Raw genomic sequence first — 11,191 nt, 5'->3', positions numbered from 1 at the left:
CTCTAATCCCTCGGTCTGAAATAGGCGTAGACACGAGTGGAATTTAATTTAATTTAAGTTTTTTTTTTAGAAAAAAAAACATTTCATTTATAAATTTTTAAACTTGAGTACAACTACCAAAAGGTACAAACATTGGATTCGATTTCATGACCGGTCCTACGTTCTCTAGAGTCTGGTGCGGAAAAAAATTGGGTCTTATATTTATTACGTAAAATTAATAATAATAAAATCAATGTTTTAAAGATAATCAGGTAAAGCGAAAATTCCCATGAACCAAACTTAAATTGGCGTTCAGATAAAACAAATTTGTTTTATTTGGTCAATAAAAATATATGTTCACTCTCGCTGATCACACAGATTTTTTCGGATAAAATATATACTGAAAATAAAAAAATATGGTACTAATATGTGATACTTGAGTGTTATCTTTTCAGCTTTGACATTAACATGTATAAAAAACTCAATTCGAGTTTGATTCGACCAGGTTCGAACCGAATTCGAGTAGCTCGAATCTTCACTCGAGATAAGTTCGAGTTTTAGTTGTTTCTACGAAAGTAACTCTCGAGTAACTACATAGTTTTTTTTTTTTTTTCCAATTGAAATAAAATTTTGAATTTTTTTATTTTATATCCTTTTTTTTATCAATATGCCAGGAAGACTTTCCATCACGAACTCGAGTACCTCGACATATACATGAATAAATCTCGAGCTGGAAACTGATTAATCGATCGAGTTTGAGATCGAGCAGACATAATTTAAACTAGTGCACCGACGCACGCGTTGCGTGCTTGTATAATATTTTTTATAATTCATTTGATTTATATTTAAATGATGATCAAAATATAATTATAAGAAATATTGATGGACTACTCCGTAATGTTGATACAGAAATTTAAAAAAATTTAAAAATAAAAGAATAAAAAATGACTTCAGTAAGAATTGAACCTATAACATAAACTCCAAAAAATAATGACTCTTTCCACTGAACTACATATAACTTACATTAGAGTTTTAACATTTTATTAATATATATAATTATTAAAACAGACCATGACACCAAAGTTAGTTACTCTAAGTGTCTCAAACTTAATAAAATAGTATAGATAACGTCATTGTTTTGTATAAACATGTAATTTATATTTTTCGTATCGAAGATAATTAAATATTATTTGTCAGAAGAACGATGGTTGATTTTAACTTGTAAATCATACACACACAGACTTTATTAAATGATGACCAAACTTAGAAAATAAGTGATCATAAAATTATTGGAGGACAATTTCATCAACCACATATATTTAAATGATATTCCTAACCATCATTTATAATATACCTGTGAAAATGGAAATAAGTGTCTCCCATAAATTTGCATTCGCACCATTAAATTTGGCAACGCTTAATAAAAGCAAACATTTCACCAAGATTTATTGTGTGTGGTTGTCCTCAAACATTTATGTTCATTTAACACGCCTTAAAATTCCATACCAAAACGTATTCCTTTTCTTTATTACTCTATGTACGATATTTTTTTAGGACATTATATTTTAAAAAAAATAAAATTCCACGGCATGTTTTTGTCCCTTAAAAACATGCATCAATTTCTGATATTACGTCGACACTGGACACATCAACAATTTCGTTTTGATATTTTTAAATTATGGATATTTTTTGTCTTATGATTGACGTGACATTGGACATATCGGCAATTTTCGATACCACGTCGACAGTTTTCAGTACCACATCTTCATTTTCTGATGTCATGTCAACATTATGACGAATTATGACTAAAAGGAAAAAAATCAACTTTACTACATTATATCAAAATATTACCCAGACCCAAAACGAGACAAGTTAAATATTCAAATTTTGTTTTTTGGTAATTTTAATTTATGAATATTTTTTGTTTAATTGTTGAGATGGCGCCGGTTACATCAGAAATGTTCGATAGTTGACAATTTTCAATATCACATCAGCATTGTTTTGTGTCACGTCAACATTCTGACGAATTTTTACTAAAAGAAAAAAAAAATAAAAGTTACTGCACTACAAATAAAATTTGAATACTTATCAAAACCCAAAACGAGACAAGTTAAATATTCAAATTTTGGTTTCGGTACTTTTAATTTATGGATAATTACGTCAACATTTTTAAGTACTATATCAATATTTTTGTGTCACGTCAACATTCTGACGAATTATGATTTAAAAAATCAAAACTAATATACTAAAATCAAAGTATGAATTCTTATACGAACCCGTCTAAACGATACAAGTTATTATATAAAAATATTATTTTCCAAAACTAATTCGAAGACACGACATTAGAAATAGGCAATTATGCTCCAACCAAAATTAAATAAAATTTATCAAGATCCGAATCAAAATTAAATATATCGAATCGGATTCAAAATTCATTATGAATCTCAAAACTTAAAACTCAGATCTCAAAATTAATGGCTTATTTTGATCATTTAAAAAATTGATAACAAGATTAATTGACAAGAGTAATTAAACAATAATTTTATTGATTGGTTAAATTTGAATTCCTATAACTTAAAATATTATTGTTGAACTATGTCCATAGTCTATCTTATGGCATGAAGTTTTTTCCCCACTACTTTTCGGTTCTACTGTAACAAATCACAAGATTCCCGGTCTCCTAACCGGATACTGCCGGTGCCCCGTCTCTCCACGTGTCTGCTACTTATTGGGCGCGGCCGCCATAATTATTCCCCTCATAGGGTCCCGATTTCTTGTAACGGCACTCCCATGTGCCCGGTCACCGTTAACGGAGTCAGGACCACATGCTACGTTAACCGCTCATTTGATCTCCACCGTTGGATCAAAGCACCATCTCTCCCCTTCAAATTTTTGGTGTGAAGTCTGGTAGTGAAAGCTACATATCTATATAGACAAAAGAAATTGAGCTTTCAGCTTCTAAAGTCCAATTCCTTCTCTCTCTCTATCGCTCGCGAATGTGTGTATATATACTATGTATGTATAGGTAGAGAAAAGATGGCTGAATACCTGAAGATAAGCGAGAGGAGAAAAGCTATGGCGGAGGAGGATGTGCAGCTGATTTTCTGTAAGAAAAGGAAGCTGTGTTCTGAGAATTCACTTTCGTCTGCGGTGTCGGTAGGATATGGAGGCTTCGAGGATGATGAATCAAGCGACGATGTACAAAAAGGATCGAGATCACCAGATCTGGAGGTGAGAGTTTGAAATTCGAACTCGATTTCTAATGAGAATTGTACTTGTGAAAACAGATTTATAGAATTCAGGTTCATCAATCGTTCCTATTTCCTTTCAGAACGTTGATTCGGAGAACGAGCCCGAGAGTTTCGAAACGGAAATCTCTACGCCCATCAATGGCGGCGTCAGGTTGTAAATAATAAATTTATCGATCATTTTTTGCATATATATCAATTAATTCTGTTTCTTTAATTTCACCGTTTCAGCTTCTGAATTTTGATATATCCATTCCTAAATAGAAAAGCCGTTTCTACTCAATTTTTTTCAGGCGAATTATTCATTTACTTTAGCATTAATTTTTCATCGCTCCATCTGCGGTTTTATATTTAAAAATTTGTTGTTGCAATGGTTTTTCACAGTAGCCTTTCTACTCCAACAAGCGAGCTTTGTCGAGACTCAGAGGAAGTGTCAATGAGATCATCAACGTCAAAGAAGAAACAATTGTCGCAGGCGGTGAAATCTCACCGGGATCTTGCATCTCCGGCAGCGGAGAAGATTCCGTCGGCTGATGAGATAGAAGAATTCTTCGCGGCGGCAGAAAAGTGCGACCAGAAGCGATTCGCAGAAAAGTGAGTGTTACCTTTTAAAAACTTGCGTATATGCATGCAATCATTACACACACATCTGCGTTAGGAAACACTGCGGTGCGCGTTATAGTACTCACACCATTCATTCATTCATTCACAGGGGATATTGGGAGAATTGGGTCAACCATATTTTTAAAATAATCCTCTCACGCGTATTTGAAATATATAGTAGATGATTATTTTTTAAAAATAATTATTGATTAAAATTAAATAACAAAATACCCCATTCATAACCCGATTATATATAACTAATCAACATATTATGTAATATTTCTTCCAGTTTATATATTCCTGAAAAAATTCCATCTTAATTTTTATTAGATAAAAACTTGTGTAAGACGGTTTCAAATATCGTATTTGTGAGGCGAATCTCTTATTTGGGTCATCCATGAAAAATTATTACTTTTTATTGTAAATATCGATAGGGTTGACCCGTCTCACAGATAAAGATTCGTGAGACCGTCTCACAAGAGACCTACTCTTTTTATTATTTTTCTGATGCCTAAATTGTAAAATCTATTTCCATTATTATTTTTAGTAAATAGATGTACGTGCTACCATTATTAATCTCCATTGAATAAAGTTTATGAGTTTTTAGTATAATCTATTATTTATGCAACTCAAAGAAGCAAATAATGATTTGATTGAGTGGCTTTCCTTCCGTTTTCAGGTATAACTATGATTTTTTGAAGGACGTTCCATTGGAGGGAAGATACCAGTGGGTTCGGTTACGGCCTTAAATGAAAATCTTTTTTTAATTTCCTTTTAGAGTTTCCATTGCCATTTTCTAATAAATTCGACCTATTTTGTGTACAGTGATTTCCGAAGAATTATAATTTTAGTCTAGTAAATTGATATGATTTGAATTTTATTCTTTTTACTCGATAATATTTGGTTTTCATATAGTAACTTGCATTTTTTTTGGTTCTTTTTTCGTCATAAGCCAATAATCATCGAACATTACTTATTTGATATTGATGATGACCGACGTATCAAAAATATACCTATATTATAAATATTAAAATTAATTCAAACCAAACAGAACAAAAAACATTTCAAAACAATATCCAATATTCAAAATGTAAGAAAAAAGCTCGTCGTTTCCTTTTATTTTTTTCTTATATTGATTTTAATATGTATAATATATGTTCTATTATTAATCAGTGGCAAATAATCCATATTTGATGGAAAAAATCCAAATTAGAAAAAAAACAAGTTATTGGATAAGAATCAAACATTTACTAGTTACATGACTAAACCTCAAAAACATCAACTTCCACGCCTAAAATTACAATTTTTCCTTCCCATGACAATGTGTTAATGCTAGAGTTCTTCACTTCTTTAATTTCTATCCATTTACTTCAGCAAACCTGGAATTTTGACAAAGTGGTTTGAGCTAAATTGGTCTCGGTTCTTTAGATGATGTTATGGAGAACGTTTAAAATAAAAGGGGGGCTAACGTTTATATTTTTAAACCAGGGTGATATCTATTTCAGGTCTGCACCCCATCCCCACATGTATTAAAGGGTGGTGTTTAGTTACTTTTTATTTTAAATATATATTTATTTCCTATAATAAATTTGAAAACTCTTTCAATTGAATCTTGGGTAATGTACTCTAAAATGTTAGTTCTTTTTGTAAATGGAAATGGATGGTAAGGGATTGTTGATCTCTTATTTGGTCAGTGGTCCTCATCAAAGTTTTTTGTGATTTTTTTTTATTACAACTGACAAAATTATTGAAAAGGGCATTGTTTTTTGTTTCAAGGTAATCCATTTGGAATTTACGAGCGAGTTTATGCCAACTTTTGGAAGCGTTTGTTAAATCACTTGAATTGCATGTATGGCGTTGGGATGAAAATTAGACAAACTTCCACATGTGTGTGGGATGAATGCAAGTAGTGCATGTGAGTACGAAAATTAAAAACACGTGGATTTGTGTTTTGTTGGTTGCAGTACAAATATATATATCGCAGTACATACATATATATATTTATAATTGATATGCGGAACATCTATTGTGAGCACTTATATGAGTATTGATTGAGGTAATGTCCGTCTATTGGATATACACGACGATATCTTAGCGGCGTTCATAATATGAGTTCAACATATCGAAACTATATCTATGTTGCTTGTTAATTAGTTTATTTATAATATTTACATACTACAAAATGTATCACGGGCCTTGTGAATTTGACTGAAATCTTGAATTTGTTTTGTATTTGGATATTTATGGCCATCAAACTGGCCAAAAATTTATTTACTTGGAGATGAATCTTTTAAACCAGCAGCAAAGCTAGTAAAATATTGACTGCGCGTGTTTCCTAAAAACTTACCATGATTTTTGAGTTTTCTTAAAGAAAAGACTTCGAACAACCTGATTTACTTTCCAGGGTTTATTACTGATCAATACACGTAAAAAAAGTATCTTAATTATTTGTAACTGTACTTGATTAGAAGAGATAATGCAATTGTTGGGTCCATTATCATGAGTCATGCATGTGGGTTGATGGGGTGTTTTTCAAATGGCTTCCATGTGCTTTGGATCCGATGCCCATTATTCTATATATAAACACAAAATTTGTTGTAAGACGGTTTAACGAGTCAATTTTGTTAGATATATCTCATGTTTGGGTCACTCATGAAAAATATTAATTTTTTTATACCAAAAATATTATTTATTATTGCAAATATGATTATGATTGACTTGTTTCACAGATAAAGATCCGTGATACCATCTCACTAGAGAGCGACTATTTTTGTAAAAGAAGTAGAGGAATCCAAAGCATGAAAGAATGTTACTAATTAATTGGTTGGTTAATTCAAGAAAGGATGCATGGCCTTGAATTTAACAATCTTTTCTTTTCTTAATTGCTTACTTGGTATCCATTAGACTGGATTTGGAAAATTCTGATTAAAGTAGCTACTTTAAAATTATAGTAAAAAAGTTCATTTTTTTCCTCTTTTAGTGACAGTTATTTTTTTTAACTATATTATATCGTTAATTACTTGATAAATTTCTAATTCAATTATTTTTTTTATAAATATTTATTTGTACATATTATTGATATTTTATTTTATCAATTATTTTTACATCTCGAACATAATATATATATATATATATATATATATATATATATATATATTAGATATGAAAGAATGATGTATTGATACATTTAATAGTTCATACAACATGAACTATTAATGTGAACTATTAAATGTATCAATACATCATTCTTTCATATCTAATACAAACTTCATACAACATGAATTATTAAATTTATCGATCAATTATATATGGATCTCCGATTATCTATTCTTGTATTAAATAAGAAAGATCGATAACTCATTTATTAATTTAATAACTTATGTATATCTCTCACTCGATTTAGCACATGCTTTTCCTTGATTATTGATTTAAACGAGTTAATGATCTTCATTAGTAAACTTGAATTAATCACACCACAAAATGATTTCATTTGATGTCATTTGGGTTTAGTTAAACCTATCTTGAAGGTATACCCTCATGATAAATCTAACGACTACCAATGCATTAAAAAAGTATGTTGTATAAAAAATAGACCCCCGCATATGTAGATTGGTGATACTCCGGGGAGACTCGGGTCATGGATACTGGATTATCCCGGATCTATAAACCCATCGAGTTCCTATGATTGACTGACGAGAAGGTCTAGGAAATAAATACCATACATTATTTATATCAAACAGATTTAGTTCTTCCTGAATAGCATCTATCCAACCGTTATATAAAAAGCTTCGTCTATCTTTTTAAGTTCTAATTGCAAAAAAAAAGTCTGCATGCAATAATTCATTAATCATATATTGTCTAGTTCTAGAAAGTGTTGAAAGGCATTCAATATTAATAAAAACAGCCCAAGTGTGTGGCCATGAAGTCCAGTTTAAGCCCAATAAGACACACAGCCCGAGACAATTTCGAGTCGCCGAGTTTCTACGAATTATTTATCACTAAAATGCGCCGTGGTGCGCATCGTCTGAGCTGGCAGACACGCCACCTTTCAAAATGTGTCTTGTATGTTACTAAATGATGATCATGAGCTAATATAAGGTGGCGAAATGAAATTGTGATTATTGTAATATTTTGAAAGAAATAAAATTGGAAAGAATTAATTACACTGGATTGTCTAGTTCTCTGAGCCGCATACTCGTATATATGATTGATTTTTAGTAATTAATGTGATAAAAATTCACATTAGACGAAGATTTTTGAATGGGATTCTCCTCCCTCCTGCTGTCAACAGTTGTGGCAGATGATATATGTAGACTGCTTATTTGGCTTGTTTTCGTCCCTTTTCCTGCTTAGTCAAGGAGAAATGGTTTTGTGTCTGATCTGCATTTGCCTCCGATCCTTTTTTTTGGTCAAATATCATTTGATTGGTGAGCTATTTTTTCTGCAGATTTATTCCTGAGAGAGCTACATCACTTGCTTTTTCTGTTCTTGGTGAGATAGTCAAGGTCAGTCTTTTTGATATATTTGCATGTGGAAACAGTGGCAAATCGAACAATAACTTATGAGCACAAGATTTAAAAACCTTTCGCAAATTATCTATTTATTTCAGGCCTCTATGATTCAATGATAACCATGTTGGGTAATTTTGTTGACTTTCTTCCAAGCATGACTCAATGTTGATGTCCTATGTCATTTAAATTGCATGTATCAATACTGTATGTTCTTTTGGTTAATATAGACACGTTTAGCTAGCTCATAAATATTCAGTTATAAAATTTGACTCCTTCCTATTTTAGTCCGTGTGATTGTATTCACAGGAGCTAAGGGCTGGATTATGTCCTGTAGTCTTTTCTTCCTTTTCAGGTGGTTCTAAAGCTTGCATGTATAAGGTTTTCCAGGAAAAGTCACTACATGGGCATTTTCACGACTGATACATGCAAAAAATTGTCTCTAAATTATGTGTTGCTTCTTTTCCATTCACTAATCATTCTTAAACTATTTCTTTGACGACTTTGTCTCACATGTCTTTTCAATTAAGCCTCACATCACTCTGACGATGAAGTCACTTCACTTATATGTAAAATAGGACTAAAAAATACTCTTTTCTTGTTCTGGATGTGGCATGTCAATGGTTCTTTTTCTAATGGATGCAGATTATTGAAGGACGTTCTGAATTTGAGCTAAATCTGGTAGATTTTGTCCCTGGTCTTCTATCTATTCTGTGTATTGAGGTTACCCCCTTTTATTGAACTATTTGTGTCACTTAAAGGAGGATAGTAGACTGGTTGCAAGCTGCATCTCAGGCCAGATCTATGATTCTGATCCTGTTGATTTTGTTCATGATTTGGGTGCCCGATTTTCTTTACACCGTTCCATGCTCAGAATGTCTGGTTCGTCAAAGCTGCTATCGTTGTCTGCAAAAGGTGTTACTTCAAGCTTGGATGCTTTATTCCTCATCAGGTTTGGATCCCAAAATGCAGAGTACTGGCAAACTCTTTACTCGTCAGTTGTAAGTTACCAACTGGCCTGTGCTTGTTCAAATCATTTCTCGACTCTTTTGCTCTCACCCTTGTATTCTTTTACCTTTTTCCAGGGTTTGGGTGCCCCCTTTTTCATTTTAAGCTCAAAAAATGATAGTGTTGCTCCATATTCAACTCTCTGCAACTTTGCTTAGCATTTGCAGGATGTGGGGGGTAATGTAAAAGTTGTGAAGTGGACCACCTCAGCCGAACTAGGTGTAGGTCTTAAACCAGATGTCTGCCATTGTCTTAAATTTCAACTGCCTACTCAACTTTCTTTTAATTTGTTGCTAATTTATATTTTTATTTTTTTATGCATCTTACCTATTTGTTCTATTACGTGTCATAGGTCATTACAAGTATCTAGCAATGCAATAAACATAAGCGATAGCACAGTTGCTTGAGCAGGCAGTTTCAGTTTTCTCCCAAAAAATAAAAAAACTTGGAGAAAAATCTCGAGACAAACTATTTGCATGATGTAATCTCTGATTTGATTCGCGATCTCCAGAATGCAGCAGTTGACTCGAATCAAAGCTTCCTAAGAGTTGCTCTGGGGACAAATGACCACTTCTTCCTACCAAGTCCATCTGCTTATCAAAACAACAAAGAATTCGGGTTCTTACAGGAGGATCAAAAAGAGAGGTCTTCTTTACGATCAAGTCCTTGTAGTTGTATGCACACCAACAGTGTTCTTGGCCAAGTTCTTTTTAATATCTGTGTCCCTAAAACTGTTGAAGGTTGGGATATTAAATTCTCATGTGCCTTGAATGGAGAGCCGCTTGCCTCATCACATGAGCGATCACCATTCCAGTTACATTAAGCAATGATCAAGATTGCGAGAGCTTCCGAGTTAACTAGGTGGTGATATGATGCTGATGCACCCATTTCATTTTTTAAAAATACCAAAATTAGAAATAACAAAAAGTAACTAATTATTAGAATATAATATTTTTTTATATAATTTCAAGTCTACCATTAAATTAGAGGCAAAAACTTGTGTGAGATGGTATTAAGAGTCGTATTTTTTGAGACATATTTTTTATTTGGCTCATTCATGAAAAAATATTATTTTTTATGCTAAGAATATTATTTTTTATCGTGAATATTGGTAGGATTGATCTGTCTCGCAGATTAAGACTCTGAATTAGAACGCATCCTGTTTCGTCCCATGTTTCTGATGTTTTGCCACGTGTCTTATGGTTCTCTCATTTTTGGGCCACGTGATTTGTCCCACACGTGATCTTTATCTTTTTAACCAAACTTCAATGCATGAAAATTGAAATGAATATGCTGCGATACGATGTCAAAAAATAAGTTAATAAAAAATGATGCGATACGTACAGATGAGCATATGACAAAACGTATTTATCGAATGGTATATTTAAAAGTTTTTTAAAGGGATAAAATTAAAATTTAGAATGTTTTTCAGATTTATATAAAGATATAGACTTACAAATTGATACTCACGGAAAATTTAGGGTCCGATCTCAACGAGCGTCACTAGTTCAGACGTGGGCTTTAAGATTACCCTGAGCCTGAAATCAAGAAGAAGACCGTTAGGAAGGGGCCACGAGGGTGTCCTGGCGTAGCCCCTCCGACGCTCAAGTCAGTGACTGAGGATATATGGGGGGAGCAGCTAAGGGTGCTGCTGAAAACAATATATTGAATTTTTGAACTTGAACACTCAAACCTGGTATTTATAGGAGAATATCTGAGCCCTTGATGAGCTTGTCTTCCATTTGGGCTAGGGATGAGCCAAGGGTAGATACCTGAACTCTTGATGGACTTGTCTTCCATTTGGGCCCTCGCCTCCAAGATGTAATCCGGGCCTAGGGGCCCACG

General features: G+C 32.7%; 2 protein-coding genes across 4 annotated transcripts; both read left to right on the top strand.

Annotated features, from left to right (window-relative positions):
* Positions 1-2,929: 2,929 nt before the first annotated feature.
* LOC142526793 (cyclin-dependent kinase inhibitor 6-like) lies at positions 2,930-4,742 on the top strand. The gene is made up of 4 exons (XM_075631388.1): positions 2,930-3,210; positions 3,311-3,381; positions 3,612-3,821; positions 4,510-4,742. The coding sequence occupies exons 1-4, from the start codon at positions 3,016-3,018 to the stop codon at positions 4,577-4,579; spliced, it is 546 nt and encodes a 181-aa protein (XP_075487503.1). The 5' UTR covers positions 2,930-3,015; the 3' UTR covers positions 4,580-4,742.
* A 3,244-nt stretch (positions 4,743-7,986) lies between these two features.
* LOC142528058 (uncharacterized) lies at positions 7,987-10,169 on the top strand. 3 transcript variants are annotated; one of them, XR_012815594.1, is made up of 6 exons: positions 7,991-8,335; positions 8,648-8,728; positions 8,984-9,019; positions 9,100-9,339; positions 9,424-9,565; positions 9,699-10,166. XR_012815594.1 is itself a non-coding variant. In XM_075633107.1 (5 exons), exons 2-5 carry the CDS (start codon positions 8,711-8,713, stop codon positions 9,502-9,504), a joined length of 375 nt encoding a protein of 124 aa, XP_075489222.1. In that variant the 5' UTR covers positions 7,987-8,335; positions 8,648-8,710; the 3' UTR covers positions 9,505-10,169. The 3 variants fall into 3 exon arrangements, 1 of the variants encoding a protein (XP_075489222.1); XM_075633107.1 differs by having other exon boundaries at positions 7,987-8,335; positions 9,424-10,169; XR_012815595.1 differs by having other exon boundaries at positions 7,991-8,728.
* The last annotated feature ends 1,022 nt before the right edge of the window (positions 10,170-11,191 follow it).

The sequence above is a fragment of the Primulina tabacum genome, chromosome 15 (assembly GCF_025594145.1).
Source record: "Primulina tabacum isolate GXHZ01 chromosome 15, ASM2559414v2, whole genome shotgun sequence".
NCBI lineage: Eukaryota > Viridiplantae > Streptophyta > Magnoliopsida > Lamiales > Gesneriaceae > Primulina > Primulina tabacum.
This window is presented reverse-complemented; position numbering and strand designations above follow the sequence as displayed.

What these genes read in the sequence shown, in the direction of transcription:
- LOC142528058 (XM_075633107.1), top strand. An exon ending in CTGAATTTGAGCTAAATCTG is followed by an intron (nt 9,020 to 9,099) that starts GTAGATTTTGTC and finishes TGTCACTTAAAG; the next exon opens with GAGGATAGTAGACTGGTTGC. An exon ending in AAACTCTTTACTCGTCAGTT is followed by an intron (nt 9,340 to 9,423) that starts GTAAGTTACCAA and finishes ACCTTTTTCCAG; the next exon opens with GGTTTGGGTGCCCCCTTTTT.
- LOC142526793 (XM_075631388.1), top strand. Translation starts at nt 3,016, where the DNA reads ATGGCTGAATACCTGAAGATAAGCGAGAGGAGAAAAGCTATGGCGGAG. An exon ending in CGAGATCACCAGATCTGGAG is followed by an intron (nt 3,211 to 3,310) that starts GTGAGAGTTTGA and finishes ATTTCCTTTCAG; the next exon opens with AACGTTGATTCGGAGAACGA. An exon ending in CCCATCAATGGCGGCGTCAG is followed by an intron (nt 3,382 to 3,611) that starts GTTGTAAATAAT and finishes GGTTTTTCACAG; the next exon opens with TAGCCTTTCTACTCCAACAA.